The sequence below is a fragment of the Saccopteryx leptura genome, chromosome 7 (assembly GCF_036850995.1).
Source record: "Saccopteryx leptura isolate mSacLep1 chromosome 7, mSacLep1_pri_phased_curated, whole genome shotgun sequence".
NCBI classification, from domain to species: domain Eukaryota; kingdom Metazoa; phylum Chordata; class Mammalia; order Chiroptera; family Emballonuridae; genus Saccopteryx; species Saccopteryx leptura.
In genome coordinates, this window is record NC_089509.1 from 67,852,890 (window position 1) to 67,875,394 (window position 22,505).

Consider the following 22,505-nt stretch of genomic DNA (forward strand, 5'->3'; position numbering starts at 1 on the left):
AAGTTTACAGTGCTCACTCCCATAAAAGCTTTAAAAAATTGAGACATTAGTGTTTCAGCTTATGCCGTTAGTGTTGTACTTATAGACCACGTGGGCAAACTAGTTTTGTTGTGCGCATTGGAAGAATATGGGGTGGGCAAAAGTAGGTTTACAGTTGTTTGTATGGAAAAAGACATGCGGGTTATGGTTATTACAGTAGCTTTACTTATTTTTTTATGTTTTTTATATATTTTTTTATTTTTATTTATTCATTTTAGAGAGGAGAGGGAGAGACAGAGAGAGAGAGAGAGAAAGAGACAGAGAGAGAGAAGGGGGGGAGGAGCTGGAAGCATCAACTCCCATATGTGCCTTGACCAGGCAAGCCCAGGGTTTTGAACCGGCGACCTCAGCATTTCCAGGTCGACGCTTTATCCACTGCACCACCACAGGTCAGGCCTACAGTAGCTTTATTAACTCCATGTTTCACATATTCACAACTATAAACCTACATTTGCCCCAACCCTGTGTGCCTCACTGATCTCACAGAGCTTGGGGAAGATGAGTTATATGCTTTGTCAACTAAAACATGCTATTTCCTAGTTGATCTTCCTATCTGTGTTCTGCTGTACTCTTTCCTCTAGACTTCAATGAATTTGCCATTATTCAATAAAATCTTCTGAAATGTCAGGTAACTGATATATTCCAGTAGACAAGAATTTTCCAGTACTTTTTTCCCTGGAGTCAGTAGGGAAAAATAAAGATTAAATTTTACTTGAGCCTGCAAGCCATCTGCTGCAGGCTACTTTTTGTCAAATAAGTGACTCATGTCTCTTGACACCGATCTGTATCAGCTTACATTATATTTTATTCTAGCATCTTAAAAAAAGTTAGCTATGAAGCACTACTTCATGTTATGAAGGTAAAATACATTCATTATACTAAGATTTAGGGAGCCTTTCTTGCAAAATAAAACTATCATTCATTCAAGAAAAGCAGAAAGTTTTGATGCTAAAACACATTATTTGTTTTTCCTCTTTCACTTGTTGTGATTCCGTATGTACACAGTACCTTGATTTCTTCAAATTACACGGCTTCTAGGCTGTTTTGAAAATTTCAAGCCTGCATTATGCGTGTTTTAATGAAGACTGAACTAGGATTTGTGGGGAAAGCTCTGGTTCAGCCTTGTCGCACTTCCAGATGTGCACCTGGTCCTTTGTTATGCCTCCCGTAGAAAGCTGGTGGATATCTTTCTGGCGGCACCTTGTTAAGGCATCAAGATACAGTAAGTTGTAGATTCTTTTTTTTTTAAGTAGAATTGTAATTATGATTATGTGGCAGAATAGCTTAAAAATGGAAAATAAACCATAAGTCTAGCTGCTAAAATGTACACATCGTGTTTCTCTTTAATTTGCTGTTGTCTTGGACCCTGGCTGTTTATGCAGTGCTTTCACCTTCTGTTGCTTGTCTAAGTGACAAGTTCTTTCCCGAAGGTGTTCGGTGACTAATGCTTTGGTTGTGTGCCAGAATATTTTATAAATGTCTATTTCTAGGCAGCTCTTCCACAGGTCTTAATTAAACTTTAATGGCAAGCTGAAGTTTACTTTTAGAACCTAATCGGCTCCTTTCGTTGTAACCTGCTTACGGAGCAGTAGGGGGAATGTAGGACAGCCATGTTCCTGCACATTTCTTCTCTATAATTTCAAACTGTGCCACCAACTAGAAACATACTTATGTGACGCAGAGGTTTACATCACAGCCATTCCCTAAAACACACTATCACTGAGTCAAATTTCTCCACCCTGAAATGATAGCCATGGTTTGGAATGACTCTTTTGTTTGTTATTTCATATCCTTCCTGAAACATCCAGCTTCTTGAACCCAGGGATCAGAAGCTAGAGAGGCTACATAGGGACATCTTCTTCATTCCTTTCTCCTTGATGTCTTAAGTACCCACCAAGGAATGATGAGAACTGGAAAATCATTTTTCTCTAATTCTGTACCCTGTGCTGTTTGAAATGAGCCTCTACTGTATGCCATAGTCATACAGAGTAGATTTTAAATATAGTAATATTATTTTGTATGATTATTTTGAAACTAATTATACTTATCCATCAAATTGCTCTGTGGCAAATGTTCTCCATAAAGGGACAGATAGTATTTTAGGCTTTGTGGGGCAGAGATCACTCTCAACTACTCAACTCTGCTGGCATCCGCCGTGTAAAATTAGCCACAGATGAATGAGATGGCTCATTAAACCCTTATTTACGAAACCAGGCAGAGGTCCGAATTGGGCCATCAGGCAGTTTTTGAACCTCTACTCTATGATATGCTTGCTTTTAATATGACAATTCTGTTATTTCTGGTTAAATATAATTTCTTATAGTATATTTTGCTATTTATATACAATTTGTTAGTATAATTTAAGCAGGTTGCTAAAAGAAGCTGAGATTTAGAGATTTAAAGAATTAATCCTGAGTTAAAATACTATAAAGGCCTACTCACAGACCCAACAGTATTACATACAGGGGTCCTCTGGTTACGACAGTCTTGACATATGATGTTTCAAGTTTACAGTGCTCACTCCCATAAAAGCTTAAAAAAATTGAGACATTAGTGTTTCTTTCAGCTTATGTCGTTAGTGTTGTACTTATAGACCACATGGGCAAACTAGTTTTGTTGTGCGCATTGGAAGAATATGCAGCAATGCGTATGGTACAGTATATTTATGTCCTTTCTCTTTCTCTGTGGCTTAGTTGTGTTTTTATGTTCTAGATTATGATTTTACTACTGTGTTAGGATAGGGAAGTGACTTAGGCTAGGGTGTGTTTTGACTTACACCAAAATTTGGATTACGTCACTGTTGTAGGAATGGAATTGTGTCATAACCCAAGGACCCCCTTTATATATGTTCACCAAAAGACTAATAGATTCCAAGTAGAAACTGCCAATGATAATGGAGTGGATAAGTCCAATGTGAGTAGATAAATAAAATGTAGCATATTTACAAAGTGGTATGTACACACAAATAGGATAAACAATTTCCAGTGACATGCACCAATGTAGATTAATCTTATATACAAAATTTTTAGTAAGAAAAGCCTGATTACTTACATTTTGAGCAAACAAGATTATATATTCTCTGAGTCCACTGATGCAAAATAGTAAACTGGGCAAAGCCAGTCTGTACTGGTAAAAGCAAAGTCGTGGGTGGGAGCCATAACTGGAAGGAAGGGGAAGGGGAATCGGAGTATTTCTGTCATGCTGGTAATATAGTTTTCCTGACCTGGGTGCTGGTTTTATGGGTGAATTACATTTGCAAAAATGCACTGAGCTATATACACTTAGGATATCCTCATTTTGTTATGTGTAAATTCTACCTTGATAAGTAAGTTTAAAACAGAAAAAAAAAGAGGTAAGAACTATTAGGTATTATTGTTCAATTTCTTAGGTTGTATTATTAAAGGTATGAAAATGAAGAAAAGTATCCAAAATTATAGTAGTTTTGTTTTCATTCTGAGGTTCATGAGAATTGATAATTCTCAAAAATTATACTCTCCAGTATTGATGTTGCCATTAATTTCTTAGTCAATTCAGTAGTTGTATTGCCACTAAAATGTTCAGTTGTAGGGGTGGGGTGCAGATCACATGAATGTGGTAGTAGTAGATGCTTACTTGCTTATCTTAGTAAAACATTCAGAATTTGTCTTAACACTGAAAACAAGTAAGCATTGCTGTAATTTGATAGAATTTATAATGTTTAGTTCAGGAATTCTTAACTATTACTTATCCAATTGTTTCCCCAGTTTTTCTGCTGTATTTCCTTAGTGTTACCCAGACTTTTAAACTGTTTTAATGTATGTAATATATACTTAGCACATATATTTTTTTGAATACTATGTTGGCTAGGATCTGAAATAAACAGCAAAATCATGACCCAATATCCTCTCTCCAGAAGATCTTACTCTAGTGATAAAAAAACAACCCAGTGTGAAAATACTGCATAATAGATGTGCCCAGTGTGCTTTGGTTGAGAGAGAAGCTACAATTTACTTCTCTTACAGGGACTGCTGGGTGAAGGGGGTTAGCAATGAGTGTTAGCTAGAACTCCTAAAACTTGAAGAAGTTAGCCAGATACATGAAGAAGGAAGATGTGAAAGTAGAAGGCTAGTTGAAGTAAGACACAAAACACCATGGCATGTTTGGACAACTCTTTGTGAAAGGCATGGCTAAAACAAAGGCGGGAGCTGGACAATGGGAAGCAAGGCGGGGCCAGTCCCTGAAGGCCTCACATGCCATGCTAATGAATTGGAACTCTCTCTTGAGGCATGGAAGGATATTAAGCAGGCATATGACATCAACAAGTTAGATTTTTGGAAAGTGACCCTCTTTGGTTGTGTGAAATTGGATTGGAAAAGGAGTACTTGAAAAATCAATTAAGAATTCAATTGAGAAATGAATTTCAGTTAACTAAGGTTCAATTGTGAAATTTTCAGACTTTTTAAAATTTTATTTTTCAATTACAGTTGACATCAATATTTTATATTCATTTCAGGTGTACAGTATAGCAGTTGTACAGTCATAATTTATGAAGGGATCACCCTGATATTTTATAAAAACAGAATAAAATTCAACCTTTATTTTTTAAAAAAATAGTTCTAATTTTTATTGTGCTCATCATAAGTCAGCAAAATATTATAAAAGCAAAAAGCAACATAACTTAAATTCTGTCTTTAAGTACCCTTTGTCTTAAATTAACTAACAAACAACTGTTTAATGCTTGTTATGTATTTAGCGTATCCAAAAATGATTTTATCAACTACTAATATGGATAGTGATTACAATGGTGTAATGTAAACATTATTAGAGAGACTTTCTAAATTTTAAAGTTCTAGGTGAATGTTTTGTTCACTTTTCATATAGTCACCATTATTCTCATCTGATATTTGGTTTGGGTCACATCCTTCTCTGGTTGAATTACTTTTTCTAAATTCTTGGATATCTGTGAACATCTGTCTTTGAGAAAAGCTTATAGAATCGGACTGAAACAAAAGTTTTCATTAGCATTCAGCTCTTCTAACTCTTTGGCAAAAAGAAGGGGCTGTATAGGAAAAGACTTGCATTTGCTTTGAGACTTGAGAACATTCTAGCTGTGAGAGACCTTGAGTAAGTTCCTTAAGCCTCAAGTTCCTCATATGTAAATATGTTGCTCTGAGGAGTTCATGTCATGCTTATGACCCAAATCTTCATGGAATTGTAGTTATTACTACAGATTGAGGCTTAAAAATGTTAAGTAAGCCTCTGGAACTGATGCCAGGGCCAGAACTTGATTTCATTCATGTGCCTAGAGTTGTAGCAATCTTCTCTTTTCACCTCACAGCACGGTGAAGAATTTCTGCAATTCTCTTAACTTGGACTCATTATTAAGACAGGAGACTAGCCTGTCTTAAGAAGTGAATTCTGCTCTTAACAGATTGTAGTTGGATTCAAGTGCTGGGATTGCAGTCCTTTCTGCTCATTTCCACCTAAACATCTTCTGTTTTGGTGAGAATGCTATCTCTGTTCTCCTTTTCTTCCACTGACCCCATTTTCCTCCTTCGGTTTGAGCAGCAGCTAATTCAATGTCTATTCAAGAATTAAAAAAGAAAGGAAAAAATACTTTCCTTTTTGAAAAATACTGCAAAATCATAAAAATATGTACAACTATGGGAGCCAGAAGTAAGCAGAAAAGAAGTATGGTAGAAAGCTGAATAGTTTAACTAATTTTAAAACTTTTCTTGAGTAATAGCTTAAAACACTTACCTGAAATATAGGAAATTGAGTTCTTTTAAAAATAGATTTGCATCTACCTACATGTGGTCATTTCCCTCTGGTTGTCTTTTCTAATTAATATTTTATGTTCAGGATAAATGAATAAAAGGATGGGATCTTTGTTTCCCAAATAAGAACTAAATAATATTGCTTAATTTTTAGGCCACATGAAAATAAAACCTATCTCGCTGTTGGCAGTATGAGAACATTAATGTTGAATGTGTCCTTATTTAATGCTGGTGATGATGCATATGAAACAACTCTGCATATCAGACTGCCCACTGGTATTTACTTCATTAAGATTTTAGATCTGGTGAGTATTGGAAACCTCAATAGCATGACACTACATTAGGTTTTACTTAATTTTTAAAAAGGGTAAATGGTATGATTCACTTCATCCTGTTGAGATCTAAATATCTGGGATTTCTTTAGACTAATCACTTGGGCTTCTGGTGATTTTGAGACTTCATCCATATCCCAGACCAAAATGTCGAATTTCTTGGAACCTGAGATCAAAAGTCAGCTTACTATTTCCAGGAAACAATTGTCCAGTTATCCAAGCAAGCTGCCTGGGTGACGTTGCCCTTTTCACTAGTACACCTTGTACATCTGGTGCTTGATGCTTTTTCTTTTAGTTGGGTCCCAGCACAAGCAATATTGGTCCTCCTTGCTGGGTTCCCAGAGTTACTGCTCTGCATTTGAAATTTATACACCCATTCTTGTTTCTAAAGGGCCTCCAGCATTCTAGAACCAGCAATCCACAAATCCAGACTCTTGGTGTCATCCAGGTTGTGGGCAGGTTTCTCCTTTTCTGGAAGGGTTGGAAGCCCCTGGAGACCTTTTCTTATCATAGTGCCTCAGTCACAAGCACTGAAATCCCCCAATGGGTTATTATATGGTTGAATTTCAAAGACGTGGGCCTCAGTTGCTTTGATGGTTTTCTATTTCTTAGCAAATTTACCCAGATCTTATCCAGAGATTATTCCCTCACTTTAAGGGCATTTAGACAGTTCTTTGACCTCTCACAAATATTATTACCCCCATTCTCTAGAGCATTAAGAGCCTATTAGCAATAGTAAGAGGGAAAACTCAAATATTCAGGGAAATACATATCTATACAAGTATATATAGAACTGTATATTTTTCCCTAAAATACTGAATATATGTATGTGTATACTACTGTGATTCCAATTATTGCAAGTATATTATATACTGTAAGCACATTATCACATCCCACACAGAAGAGGGATGTGAAACATACACTTTATAAATTCCTAATCTCATAATTTTGCAAGGAACTGGACCTTGAGTTACAGAGGGGACACACAAACATGGATGAAAGCCACAAGGTCAGGAATAATTCTGTGGAGAATTCAAATAAATTGTAAGATAAATCCTAAATACATGTACATACTTATATCATTTATTTATTTTTCTATTTCAAAAATAGTTGTCTAGGCCTGACCTGTGGTGGCGCAGTGGGTAAAAGCGTCAACCTGGAACGCTGAGGTCGCCGGTTCGAAACCCCAGGCTTGCCTGGTCAAGGCACATATGGGAGTTGATGCTTCCTGCTCCTCCCTCTGTTCTTTCTATCTCTTTCCTCTCTCTGTCTCTTTCTTTCTCTGTGTCTCCTCTCTCTAAAAAAATGAATAAATTTAAAAAAATGTAAAAACAACAACAAAAAATAGTTGTCTAGGAAAGTAAATTCTTTGGAATTTTTTTTGTTTTCAAAAATTATCCTTCAACATAGGTTACAACCTTCTTGTTCCCTTTTCTACCTAAACCAATTGTTTTTTATTTTTCTAATTCTTTTTAGGAAGAGAAGCAAATAAACTGTGAAGTAACGGACAGCTCTGGCATGATAAAACTGGACTGCAGTGTCGGTTACATATATGTAGATCATCTCTCAGGGGTAAGCATTTATAATTTTTTTTACTAACATGAATATAAATTTGTTTTTCCTGTGTTTATGCTGCATCCAAATATATAACACTATTATTATTATTATTATTTTGCTTACGATAAATAGCTAAATGATGAAAATAAAACCCAAACCAACTGGGCTTGAAATCTTTGAGATTGTATTTAGATTCTTGGCAAAGTTCACTGTAAAGAAGAAGGGGGGGGGTCGCATTTTATGTCAAGATAGGCCTGTGAATGAATGTGTCAGTCAGACTTCTGCTCCCCTGTCTCACCCTTCCCACACTTCCAGCACCCCACCCCAGGTGGTCCTATCTGCCAGGCATGTTACCTCTGCTATAACAAAAAGGTGTTTCTGGCAAGAGTCCTCACTCAAGTTGTTAAAGCATCTCTAATTTTGACAGTCTGGACCTGCCTGTCTTTACGTTCAGGGGAGGCTTTGTCTCTGAATGTCACTTAGGGAAATGCTGGTGCTTTCAAATCGCCACAACCCAATGGCATCCCTGTAGCTCGCTGCCCGAGTGAAAAGTAGCCTATGGTTTTAGAACATAGTTTTGAATCTGCATTCTACAGGGATTAAGCTATTAAGAAAAATTAAAATTCAGATGATAAAAAACGTATTTTAGATTTTTTTTTTAAAAGAGCTTTCCTTGTCTTTGTTTCACAGGTGGATGTGAGCTTTCTCCTGGATGCGAGCTCACTCAGCACAGCGGAGGAGGATCGCAATATCACAGTGCACGCTGCCTGGTAGGTTTCATCGTGAAAAAAATAATAATAACTGAACTAATGGAAATAGACCCCTGACCTTCTTTTGGAGGGCACCTTAGAGAAACCATGAAGTTGTGTTCCATTGTCTTCAGGAGAAACTTCTCTTACATGATCTAAGAAACAAACAAACTGTAACCAGCACAGAAGAAAATAACAGTGTACATATGAGAGCAAATGTCTGCCAACTCTGTCATAAAAATTTCTTACTATCACATCCACTTTCATCCCCACTCCCTGAAAAGCATTATTTGAGCCTACTGTAAGTTTATTAGGTTTCCATGGTATATGATTAGTTCTCTCTGAAGATGATTTTTGTGCTGAATGGATTCTAACGGTGTTTCCTATTTGCTTCTGTAGTGAAAACGAAGGGGAAATAGACCATCCAAAGCACAACAAAGTGACTTTAGCAATCCCTCTGAAGTATGAGGTCATGCTGACTGCTCACGGGTAAGTAGATGTGGAGGCTGCCTCTAAAGCCGAGAGCTGGGGAGCTGATTTTAAATTCCATGGCTGTGTACATTAGTAGTCAAAACCATATTTTAAAAAAATGTTTAAGATTCTGTGCTGTTTCTGTCTCTTAACAATTAGCTGATTTTAAATTCCATTGCTGAGTACATTATTACTCAAAACCATAATTAAAAAAAAATTTTTTTTAATATTCTGTGCTATTTGTCTTAACAAATTACCTTGGCATTGCAATCCCTTGTTCAGCCGTTCATTATTTTAACCCATTCTCTAACTGTCACTGAGACCACATCAAATGAGCGCCAGCTGGAGAAGGTTTCTTTCTGGAGGAGCCGAGCCTCTGCTGGGCCGTGTCCAGCCTTGCAGTTGTACACGGCATGGGCCAGGACCCCGAGAGCTGGGCGGTGCAGTTACCATACCCAAGGGCCGTGGAAGTTAAGAATTAAGAGCTGATCGAATCACTATACTCTAGAACTGCGGCAGATGGACTGAGACATGGGAGAGGAGGCTGCAGGTGTCCCTGCTCCGCTCTTTATGCCTGTGAATTACAGAGTTCCTCACCCACTGCCCGAGACACAGTTTTTACTGATTTCTCATAATTTTAGGAATTGTTTACATGATTCTGACTCTAATTCAAAGAGGACATGTATGGAGAAAGAATGAAAGGAGTATTAAGAAAGCCTTTAGTGATTTTTTGGAAATTATTTAGGCTAATAAGTTTTGTTTATAATAATTTTAAAGCAACTGAAGGTAAATACAGAACAGACAAGTGAGCTTTCCTTGTTGCTCTAAATGTAAACCATCCCCAGTCATTTTTAACCACCCATAAAGATGGCATAGAATTACATAAAAATAAAACATCAGGATCTGAACTGGTGGAACTGAGTACGAGTATCGAGTTTGTGAGATGTAACAAGCCGGGGGATAAAGGCAGCCATTCGAGGGCGACGGGACCGAGAGGGTCCGTGGGAAGCAAAGGAAAGCCGACTATGTGCTTCCTGGTTTTCAGTGTTGTCTCACCTGCCATCCTTGATTTTCTCATAATAAGTATCCTCCCTTTTTTTCACTGCCCACATCTTATTATTTTGAGCAAGGAATGTTCTGCAACTAATTTCTTTCCAGTGTGATGAGTCCCTAATTTGCATTACCTCACTTCAGCTGCCAAATACGAGCAAACTTATGGAGTCAGGATTTCCCTAGAAAATATTTCTTAAAGTTCTTACTGATTGTACATATGTATCATCACAGATAAAAGAGTATCAACTTTGTTTCTAAGAAAAATTTTACCAAACTTACAGGTGTTTCAATTATTCTTCAGATGGAGTTCATTAGAAATAGCTAGCAGGAATTAGGGGATGGGAGGACAAACTCAAAAACAGGTAATATACACTGAGGTATAGGAGGGTATTGAAGTCCTGGGGAAAAGCTAAGTATTTGTCTCATACTTTTCAAATTTATACAAATCATTTCAGTACAATGAGCCAGGCAGTGGTGGTAAGGCAAGCAAAGGATAATGTTGAGAAGAGACATTGTCACCCAAGTCAGGACACATGGCTAATTTCACATTTTTACTAAAATTATCTTACCAAGAAACCAGACGTATTAGATTGTGCTTAAGGAGGTACCTATAGTACCTCTGTAGAGAAAGACTGTTTATAACACCTTATCAAAAAAGACAGTTAACCACCTGACCAGGTGGTGGCTCAGTGGATAGAGCATTGGCCTGAGACGCTGAGGTCTGAGGTTCAAAACCCTGAGGTCGCCGGCATAAGCGCAGGCTCACCAACTTGAGCACGGGGTCACTGGCTTGAGTGTGGGATCATAGGCACGACCCCGTGGGTTGCTGGCTTCAGGCCCAAGGTTGTTGGCTTAAGCTCAAAGTCACTGGTTTAAGCCCAAGGTCACTGGCTTGAGCAAGGGGTCACAGGCTCGGCTAGAGCCAACCCCACCCCCATCAAGGCACATAAGAAAAAGCAATCAACGAACAAATAAGGTGCCACACTATGAGTTGATAGCTCTTCTCTCTCTCCCTTCCTATCTCTCTCACTAAAAGCCAAACAAATAACCAAGTTCAAGTAAACGATACAAATTTCCAGTGGTGTGATGTGTCTTGTGACTATTGGCATCCTTGCACCTAGCACAACCTGGCACCTAGTACATACCCAGTATGCACTTTGTAAATAAACGAATGAGATTGTAACACTAAAAAAAAAAAATGAATTTGTTTCTATCAGGTTTGTAAACCCCACTTCATTCATTTATGGATCAGAGGAGGAATACGAGTCTGAAACATGCATGGCTGAGAAAATGAACTTCACTTTCCACGTAAGCAAAGTTGATTGTGTTGATATTTATAAGAAACTGAAAGGATGTTACTGATGCATTGCTCGAGGGGACGTCAGATGCCTGTGATGTCCCTCAGCGTGGGGCCCAGCACTGCTGCAGAGGGTGAGAAAGGAGCTGCCACAGGGCTGCTTGCACCCTTTCCTCCCAGGCTGCTGCTCCTTTTCTCCCTCTCTTCTTGTTGCTGTTACTCAAGCCCACATCTCCTTACAGTACAGGTGGGAATGAGCAAATAGGACCAGAGGTAATGCCTGAAACTAGCAAAGTTATGAGAGAAAGTGAGCCTGCTAGAGATGCACATAGAAAACAGGAGAGGCCAAGGAATGCACGTGCAGGTGCAAGTCAGTGAACTCACTTCTTGGTGGAAGATTTATAAAAGCCCTACAATTACCAAGTCAAGTCAGCTCTTCCCTGCCGTATCTCCACTTGAGGTCTGCCTGTCAGCCTTTCAGGTCATAGGCAGATATGATCTGTGGCAAATGGCGCATCATTTATTCAGTAATCTTTTTAAAAAATAATATCATTATCTAGAAATATTAATATACTGTGAAGACAAAAAATTTTACTATCGACTGAGGTTTTTGGTTCACCATGGATGTTGATGATTAGTAAATAATTGGAGATAATGTTCACAAAATAATTTTAGAACCAAAAGCAGTGCACAGATACTCTTAGAGCTATATAACGATCTACAGAATGAGTCTGGATTTAGGCACATTAGGATATTATGTAAGGCAGTGCTTTTCTTTTTTTTTTTTTGTATTTTTCTGAAGCTGGAAACGGGCGAGACAGTCAGACAGACTCCAGCATGCGCCCGACTGGGATCCACCCAGCACGCCCACCAGGGGCGATGCTCTGCCCCTCCAGGGCGTCGCTCTGCCGCAACCAGAGCCACTCTAGTGCCTGGGGCAGAGGCCAAGGAGCCATCCATCCCCAGCGCCCGGGCCATCTTTGCTCCAATGGAGCCTCGGCTGCGGGAGGGGAAGAGAGAGACAGAGAGGAAGGAGGGGGGGTGGGGGGGTGGAGAAGCAAATGGGCGCTTCTCCTATGTGCTCTGGCCGGGAATCGAACCCGGGTCCCCCGCACGCCAGGCCAACGCTCTACCGCTGAGCCAACCGGCAAGGGCCAAGGCAATGCTTTTCAAAATGTATATCAGAATCTCTTGGGGTGCTTATCTAAAATGCAGATTTCTGGGATCTGCCCCAGATCTGTGGGATCTGTCCCAGATCTGTGGATTTCAAGAATGACCTTGAAATCCTATGAAGTCTATGTGTATTCAAGTTTTTGTTACACTGGTATGCAGTAACCCTCTATTTTAAAGTCCCAAGAAATTGTCTTGGTAGAACCCAGTGGGGGACTTTAGTTTGATAAACTAAAACAGAAGCTGAGCTGGATTCTAGAATGCTTATTTATTAATTTACAATTAATAGTTAAGTATTTTTTTATTTAGATTATAGTAGAGGGACTGGGACTGTATATACATTTAGTCGGTAGGTTTGGTGAGTCTGTCCAAGTAGGATTATGTTCCTGGAGGTCTAAATGTTATTAAGCAAACAAGGGTGGAAAGTATAGTAGGTCAGAATGATTATTTGCAGGCATCAGGAAGACCTTGGCTAAAGCACTGCTGCTTACCCATTGCTGGTACGGCTTTTGAAACTGCCCTGGCCTTACATGGCCTAGCAATTACCACCTGACCCAAAGGCATGGACACTCTTTCTTCATCTATACTGCTCACAAAAATGAGGGGGTCAGGGAATTGCAGATACTCCAGTACTTTCAGCCTTTTGTACAGTGCATTTTCACCAATGAAATAAAAGTTGGTCTTGTGTCTCATTTGCATAATTGAACAACTTTCTTTGACTTGTCATTTGCTTTTCTGATGTTCTTATTTAATAAAAAAATGTTTTATCCCTTCATATTCATTTAGAAATATCCCCTAATTTTTATGAGCAGTGTATATCACATCCATTCAAAAGATTATTGCAACTCTGTGAGTCATGCATTTTCATTCAGGTATTGTGGCACATTTCTTTTGACTTATATTAGTTTTATAGTTAAGCTCTCAGGAAGCAATATTTTGGTACAATTTCCTTTTATAGGGATCTGCAATCCTCAGATTTATTAGCAGTAATGCAATATCCTTTTCTTATGCATTATTTTTAAACCTGTTGCATTTTTTACTAAAACCCAATAACCTACCCCTTTTTGGTTTTCTGAGTGCAACAGCATTCTAATTATCTTGAATCAAAACATATTTTTATTCACTTACTGCTGATATCCCCTCTGCAACAGGGTGATTCTGTGAAAACATCATGGGATTTAGAATTAGAATACCTGGGTTTGGTCCCATTTCTTGTCACTTTTTTAACTTTCATTTGGGGCACATCATTGGCTAACACCTCTTAGCATTCTCTTGAGCTGGCAAATAATTGTCACCCACTACAGGGGACAGTTATGAGGACCAACTGTTCATGGATTTTTAGATACATAATGTGCCATACAAATATACATTACTGATATCTCTTTCTTTCAACTATTTCTACAATAAAACATCTGCCTGGGTTTTTTGGCCTAATTATTATTAAAAAAACAACCCAACTTGGAATTATGACTAAAGATTTTAGTTATTAGCAAACATTTTTGAGTTCTCACTGTGAATATTCTGTCTCCCTTTGCTGTGTAGCTGTCAACAACGAACCTCCACCACCATAAATGTTGCATGAAACATATGAGTTCACCTACAAGTTCACTTATATATGTACTTACATTTATAAAATCATTTAAAAGTTGGTTAAAATTTTTTCCCTTCTTCTCAGGTTGTCAACACTGGCCATAGCGTGGCTCCAAATGTTAGTGTGGAAATAATGGTACCAAATTCTTTTATCCCCAAAACTGATAAGTTGTTCAATGTTTTGGATGTCCAGGTAAAAAAAAATATGTTGTCATTTACTATAAATAATACTGTTAAAATGAAGATTTCTGTTAACTTATTTCAATCATATTTACTCTAAGCTATGAATTTACCCTGCATTCATTGAGTACACTTTAAATATTATACATTGAATTTGAACTGTAGGATTACAGTGTAACCTCTGCATTTGATGTATACAATAACAGAATTATGGTCTACTATCTTTGGTACATTTTGTGATATGGTCTTTGGAAGTAATTGGTAGCTTTTGCCATAAAACTTGAGACCACTGTTGGAAAAAAACTATCTGTCTTTTTTTAAGAGGGAACATTCAAATCATTATTTAAGAATAAACATGTTGATGATTCCATTGGAATTGCTTTTACTCTTTCAATTTCAAGACAAGCAATCATTAAATAAGCCTCCTAAGGAGGTTTGAGACTTAATTTTTAAAAATCTTACTTGAAGTTCCAATTTAAATAGTGGGACATTATGTTATAACACATTGTTTTGTGTCTAAAGCCCAAGAAGTATTAAATTTTATGCTAACGTTCAAATGTCCATTTTTCATATTACCCTAGTTTCTGTAAGGTTAAGGCCATTTGATAAATTTAGGATGTATATCCACCTTCTAAATTTTTGCTGGGTTTTGTGTTTTTGCTGCAGAGATTTAATCTCTCCCAAATCTGTCAAAAATATTTTCACACTTTCAGAAGTACTTGATATATATAATATTTAGAAAAGGTAAGAAAGCAATTGGAACTTTTACAACTATGTAGCTTTTGTTGTCCTTTCTAATGTTGAATTATCATATTTTTATTACTGTCTTCATAGGCTACTACAGGAGAGTGCCATTTTAAAAATTATGAAAGAAAGTGTACATCAGAACAGAAGAAAGGTGTAATGGACACGCTAGAAGACATATTTAAATTCTTGTCAAAGACTGATAAGAGGACATTGGTAAGTTTGTTATTCATAGTAGATTTTGCTTTCCAATGTATAGAACTAGAACACTTAAAACCAAGCATCAATGGGTTTGATATGTCAGCTGAGTGTAGGAGAGAAACAAGTAATAGGATTGGAAATTTGAGGTAGATCCAGGGTTAAATATATACATTTTTATGATCTAACAAAGGCCCATTTTGTGCCATCCAGACATTCTTCCAGACCGTCTTCAGCTGAGCAGCCTTTCTGAAATGAGATTAAGTTGATTCTTTTAATTTTAGTGAATTTATGAAAACTAAAAATTGAGGAAGCAATCTTATCTTTCAAATTATCCAAGTTTTATAATGAACATATAATTTTTTAAATGCCACTAACAAAGCAGATATTTAATTTCATGTTTATAGCAAGATAATTTTTATAAATGCCACGAAAGAGAGCCGACTTTTATTTAATACCATATAAAATGTTTTAGCCATCTTTTTTAAAAAGTTGAAATTTTAAATGTAGCTTTTTTGTATTTTGTTTTCAAGTTCTGCATGAAAGCTGATCCACATTGTTTAAGATTCTTATGCAATTTTGGAAAAATGGAAAGTGGAAAAGAAGCCAGTGTCCACATTCAGTTGGAAGGCCGGCCATCCGTCTCAGAAATGGTAAATCTGATATACAGTGACAACTCTGTGAATAAGTTCATACAGAATCTGCAAACTATATAAATAGGACGGGATGTAAGGAGGCATTAAAAAAAATTAAGAAGGTATTAATAAAAATAAAATTTAGAGTGAAACTTTAAAATTGTTTCAAGGTGTTCCTTTAGCTGAATATATTGACTAAATGACATGGTGTTAGTAATTTAAAAGGTAATATAGACTGTGAAATAATTGAGGTTTATTTTAGAAAGCATGCTCAGCTGCTCGGGAACCTTAATTAAGTCAAAGAAATTGGCTGCTTTAACATTTTGTATAACTTTAAAGTTCTTTCCAAACTATTTTAAATTAGGCTTAAAATCTAATATTTCATAAAACTAAGAAGTAAAATTAATGGGTAATATCTTTTTTGTAGAGTGTTGCAGACTAAATAAAATAATTTTTTTTATAAAGCACTTAGTACAGGCATTCCTTTTCTTAGTGGGCTTTGCAGATACTTGTTTTCCACAGATTGAAGGTTTGTGGCAACACTGTTGAGAAAGTCTAGCAGCACCATTTTTCCAACAACAGCAGATGATGGTAACATCTTTTTAACAATAGTGTTTTTTAATTAAGGTATATACATTGTTTTTAGACATAATGCCATTGCACACTTAATAGACTACAGTATAGTGTAAGCGTAACTTTTATATGCACCGGAAACCAAAAATTTCCTGGGATTTGTTTTATTGCAATATTCATTTTGTTGCAGTGGTCTGAAACCAAACGTGCAATATCTCCAAGGTATGCCTGGAATAGTGCATAACACATAGTGAGCCAAAGAAAATGGCAGCTATTATGTTTTGTTAAGAGGAATATTTGAAGTTACCACATGGTGGTCAAGAGGAAGATATACCAAACAGATGTCTGTTTTCATTAAAACTGTGTTAAAAACTAAGTCATCAGGTCAAGTTATTCAAACATTTGCAGTTTGCCTTTTCATACTCTCGAGGTCCAGATTTTTCAACAGTGGGCACCATTCGCATTTTAGACCAGAAAATTCTTTGTTGTTAGGGGCTGTCCTGTGTATCGTAGGCTATGCAGCAGCATTACTAACCTCTAGCCACTGGATGCTGCTAGCACCACCTCTCAAGTCTTGAGAGTCAAAAATATCTCCAGATATTGCTGACTGTCCTCTAAGGCAGTGGTCCCCAACACCCGGGCCGTGGACCAATACCGGTCTGCAGAGAAAGAATAAATAAATTACATTATTTCCGTTTTATTTATATTTAAGTCTGAATGATGTTTTATTTTTAAAAAATGACCAGATTCCCTCTGTTACATCCGTCTAAGACTCACTCTTGACACTTGTCTTGGTCACGTGATACATTTATCCGTCCCACCCTAAAGGCCGGTCCGTGAAAATATTTTCTGACATTAAACCAGTCCATGGCCCAAAAAAGGTTGGAGACCACTGCTCTAAGGGATAAAATCATCCTGTTGGAAACCACTGCTCTACATAAACTTTGCAATTTCTTTTCAGCCCTAAAATTCTACATGTTCTCTCCAAACTGATGAATAAACTTTTACATAGTAGTTTTAACTTTTGAGGGTCATAGACCTCTTTAAGAATCTAACTCGGCTCTGGCCAGTTGGCTCAGTGGTAGAGCGTCGGCCTGGCGTGCAGGAGTCCTGGGTTCGATTCCTGGCCAGGGCACATAGGAGAAGCGCCCATCTGCTTCTCCACCCCTCCCTCTCTCCTTCCTCTCTGTCTCTCTCTTCCCCTCCCGCAGCCGAGGCTCTGTTGGAGCAAAAAGATGGCCCGGGCACTGGGGATGGCTCCTTGGCCTCTGCCTCAGGCGCTAGTGTGGCTCTGGTCGGGACAGAGCGACGCTTGGATGGGCAGATGGGCAGAGCATCGCGCCGCCCCCCCATGTGCGTGCCGGGTGGATCCGGTCGGGCACATGCGGGAGTCTGTCTGACTGCCTCCCTGTTTCCAGCTTCAGAAAAATACAAAAAAAAAAAAAAAATAGACTCTAACTCAAAAATATATTCTCATATACCCCAATGACTGGCACATAAACAAAAGCTCAATTCTGCATACAAGTTCAAGAGTCCTTCGAGTCCGTGGAGCTCCTCCACAGAGCCCCAAGCTCTGTGGATTCTGGGTTGTAAAGCTTTTGCATTATATAATAAAGCTCTGAGTTCACCTACTGATTTTACATATTTGAAAGCTATGACTATTTGTACCATATTTTTCCACTGCAATATTAGGTAGATTTTATGAATTTGATCAGAACAGCAAGATGACAACACTACTTAGAAATTAAAAAAATCCAAATAAAATAAAAAAGGTTTATCAGGTGAGAAAACTTATTTAGGAATAAAAATTCAATAACCAGGGGAAAATGCACTAGTAAATAACAAATAATATTTAAATGTTACCTTGATTTAAATTATTTATAATATTTACCAGCAAAGTAGCTATGTTTAATTAAAAGATTTCAATACAATAATGCCATATAAATTAATACCAAGACCATGCCTTAGGAAGCACTGAATTGCAATTAATTACAAACGGTAAAATTAATTGGGGCAGACAAGTTTTGAAAATTTCTAGATAGTCAGTAAGGATCATGAGAAATTAGTTCTGTTAACATATGTCTTCATGAAATAAAAATGAATCAGGCTACAGTGATCTCTCTCTCATTAAACAGGATGAAACTGCAGCACTCAAGTTTGAAATAAGAGCGACAGCTTTTCCAGAGCCAAATCCGAAAGTTATTGTACTAAATAAGGATGAGAATGTTGCACACGTAAGGTTACCTTTTTAAATTGAAACATTACTATTGCCGGAAAAATAATGTTGCTAGAGTGTTTAGTCATGAAAATAAATTTTGACTAGATCATGGAGGCTTGAAATATTTTATTGACAGTTGGTATTTTCCACAACTGAAAGGAGGGGGTGACAGGCAGCTCTTTTAGGAGGTGAATATGGTAGGGTAGATTGGGGGAAGAACCACAGGAAAAGGCCATTCTACTTGCTATTTCTGCTCAACAGTTACCAATGTTTCCTATAGTTATGTTTGAACCAGCAAGAAAGTGGGAGAGGTCATTTTAAATACTATTGGGGATTGGGGAGGGGCTTCAAAGAAAATAGAAAAATTTTAAACTGGTGGTTCTTTATTTTGGTTAATTTATATAGGTTCTGCTTGAAGGATTACATCATCAAAGACCCAAGCGTAATTTCACTATAGCAATTATTTCAAGTAGCTTGATAATTGGACTTGTTCTACTTTTATTGATTTCATATGTTATGTGGAAGGTAAGCTTTCTTTAATAATTACCAATGTTAAACCACTCAAAATGTCATTTGATTTTCTCAAAGTTAATTTGTGACCCCCCCATTGAATATACAGTATTGATTTCATCATATTTCTCCTAACTTCTATACCAAAATCCTTCTAGAAATATTTGCCTTCTTAAAGATAACTAATTTTCAAGAAAGCATTTGAGAAATACTGCATATTAGGTTGAATATCAATTTTTTTTTTGTATTTTTCTGAAGTTGGAAACGGGGAGGCAGTCAGACAGACTCCCGCATGCGCCCGACCGGGATCCACCCGGCATGCCCACCAGGGGGTGACACTCCGCCCATCTGGGGCACCATTCTGTTGCAACCAGAGTCATTCTAGCGCCTGAGGCAGAGGCCATAGAGCCATCTTCAGTGCCCGAGCCAACTTTGCTCCAATGGAGCCTTGGCTGCGGGAGGGGAAGAGAGAGACAGAAAGGAAGGAGCAGGGGAGGGGTGGAGAAGCAGATGGGCACCTCTCCTGTGTGCCCTGGCTGGGAATCAAACCCGGGACTCCTGCACGCCAGGCTGATGCTCTACCACTGAGCCAACCGGCCAGGGCCAGGTTGAATATCAATTTTATAGAGTTTATACATATATCAGTAAATCCTGCAGTAAGAAAAAAAAAAGTTCTCTTTAACCCAATATCTTCCAAATTAATTTTTATTGACTATTGCATACAGTGTAAGAAATACAGTAGGTATTCAAATAATGCCTTTTCATTTAACTTTGTTTTGTTCTAACATTAGGAACTTAACTCTTATTTATAATATTAACCTATGATAAATTGGTTGTTATATGTTGTTTCATTTAAAGTCATACATCCTATAAACAAGTTAGTGTTGACTGTTTATATAACTACACACTAGTGATTATACAATTATTTTTTCAGGCTGGCTTCTTTAAAAGAGAGTATAAATCTATCCTTCAAGAAGAAAACAGAAGAGACAGTTGGAATTACATTAACAGTAAAAGCAATGATGATTAAAGATGTATTTCACATTGAGAGAACTAGTAACAGACTCAGGTATATGAAGATATTTAAGACATTGTTTACAAGAAACCACAATCTGCGCTGTTTTTTCATGTACTTCTTTCACTCATAACCGGTGACATTGTGTCTTAAGACAAATGAAAAGTCCAAGCAATGATATTCTTTGAGAGAAAATAACTGCAAAGGTGATAGTCAATATATCCAAACATATAGTCTTTCAGTTCTTGAATGGATAGAAAAACACTAAAACATTCATTTTATTCAAGATAAGTAACCCCTAGAAGATATCTGGAAATGAAAGTGAAACTAAATTAAATGACAATGAAGAAGTAAACTCAATTGGATGTCTTAGACATGAAATATCATTCCTTTAAAGGAATTTGTGACCCCCCCAAGTGAATATAGAGTATTGATTTCATCATATTTCTAACTTCCATATCAAAACCCTTCTAGAAATTGCCTACTTAAAGATAACTCATGTTCAAGAAAGCATTTGAGAATAAATATTTACCACATGTTCATGCTTCTAATAGATCTTTGAGACTTGCTGAAATCTTCTTTAAAAATATTTAGTAGAATTTTTGAAAGAGCTGTTTTCAAACTTTCTACTGAATAAAAGAGGACCATTGCCATTTTAAAACATATTTTACCTTTAAGACCTTTACGTATAATACATTTTCTATAGACTTTGATCAACGGCCAGCAGTCTATGATTATTATGAGCCTGAAGAGCAAATTTTGGAACTTTTATACACTGGTTTGAGCTTAATGTGGCAACTTCTGGATAATATTGTTTATACAACTATAGATATCTTTCTTCTTTCTGTATATACCTAACTTTTTAAAAGAATGTATGTTTATCAATGTTTTATAATTTTCTGAGTACAAGTCTTTAACCTCCTTGGTTAAATTCACTCCTAGGTCCTTTATTTTTTTGATTGCAATAGTGAAGGGGATTGTTTTCTTAATTTCTCTTTCCAACAATTCATTGTTGGTGTATAAAAAAGCCTATAATTTCTGAGTATTAATTTTATATCCTGCCATCTTGCTCAATTCATTTATAAGGTGCAGTAGTTTTTTGTTTTGTTTTTTTATAGTTAAATCTATCTTTTTTAAATAAATTTTTATTAATGTTAATGGGGTGACATTAATAAATTAGGGTACATATATTCAAAGAAAACATGTCTAGGTTATCTTGTCATTCAATTATGTTGCATACCCATTGCCCAGAGTCAGATTGTCCTCCGTCACCCTCTATCTAGTTTTCTTTGTGCCCCTCCCCCTATCTTTCCCCTCTCCCTCCTTCCCTCCCGCATCCCCCCTCCCCCCACCCCTAGTAACCACCACACTCTTGTCCATGTTTCTTAGTCTTGTTTTTATGTCCCACCAATGTATGGAATCATGTAGTTCTTGGTTTTTTCTGATTTACTTATTTCACTCCGTATAATGTTATCAAGATCCCACCATTTTGTTGTAAATGATCCAATGTCATCATTTCTTATGGCTGAGTAGTAGTCCATAGTGTATATGTGCCACATCTTCTTTATCCAGTCTTCTATTGAAGGGCTTTTTGGTTGTTTCCATGTCTTGGTCACTGTGAAAAATGCTGCAATGAACATGGGGCTACATGGCCTTTACGTATCAATGTTTCTGAGTTTTGGGGGTATATACCCAGTAGAGGGATTGCTGGGTCATAAGGTAGTTCTATTTTCAGTTTTTTGAGGAACCATACTTTCTTCTATAATGGTTGTACTACTTTACAGTCCCACCAACAGTGAATGAGGGTTCCTTTTTCTACACAGCCTCTCCATACTTGCTATTATAATAATATATTATATATTGTTGATAATAGCTAATATAACAGGTGTGAGGTGGTATCTCATTGTAGTTTTGATTTGCATTTCTCTAATAACTAATGAAGATGAGCATCTTTTCATATATCTTTTGGCCATTTGTATTTCTTCCTGGGAGAAGTGTCTGTTCGTGTCCTCTTCCCATTTTTTTATTGGATTGTTTGTTTGTTTGTTGTTGAGTTTTATGAGTTTTTTGTAAATTTTGGATATTAGGCCCTTATCTGAGCTGTTGTTTGAAAATAACATTTCCCATTTAGTTGGCTGTCTATTTTGTTGTCAGTTTCTCTTGCTGAGCTGTAGTTTTTTGACTGAGACTTTAGGGTTTTCTATATACAATATCATATCATCTGCAAATAATGATAGTTTTACTTTTTCTTTTCCAATTTGGATGCCTTTTATTTCTTCCTCTTGTCTGATTGCTGTGGCTAGGACTTCCAGGACTATGTTGAATAAGAGTGTTGAAAGGGTGGACAGCTACCTGCAAAAAAATGAAACTAGACCACCAACTTACACCATTCACAAAAAAAAAACCTCAAAATGGATA

The 22,505-nt window shown here is 37.1% G+C and overlaps 1 protein-coding gene across 1 annotated transcript in view; it reads left to right on the plus strand.

The window, feature by feature from the left end:
• The window catches only part of ITGA4 (integrin subunit alpha 4), an 82,077-nt gene extending 60,669 nt beyond the window's left edge, over positions 1–21,408 (plus strand). The window contains exons 18-28 of the mRNA XM_066346566.1: positions 5,950–6,100; positions 7,604–7,699; positions 8,375–8,454; positions 8,833–8,922; positions 11,175–11,265; positions 14,100–14,207; positions 15,029–15,154; positions 15,670–15,789; positions 18,480–18,578; positions 18,968–19,087; positions 20,007–21,408. Of these exons, the coding sequence (XP_066202663.1) occupies positions 5,950–6,100; positions 7,604–7,699; positions 8,375–8,454; positions 8,833–8,922; positions 11,175–11,265; positions 14,100–14,207; positions 15,029–15,154; positions 15,670–15,789; positions 18,480–18,578; positions 18,968–19,087; positions 20,007–20,102 (1,177 nt within the window). The 3' untranslated portion in view covers positions 20,103–21,408. The remainder of the gene's footprint in view (positions 1–5,949; positions 6,101–7,603; positions 7,700–8,374; positions 8,455–8,832; positions 8,923–11,174; positions 11,266–14,099; positions 14,208–15,028; positions 15,155–15,669; positions 15,790–18,479; positions 18,579–18,967; positions 19,088–20,006) is intronic.
• The last annotated feature ends 1,097 nt before the right edge of the window (positions 21,409–22,505 follow it).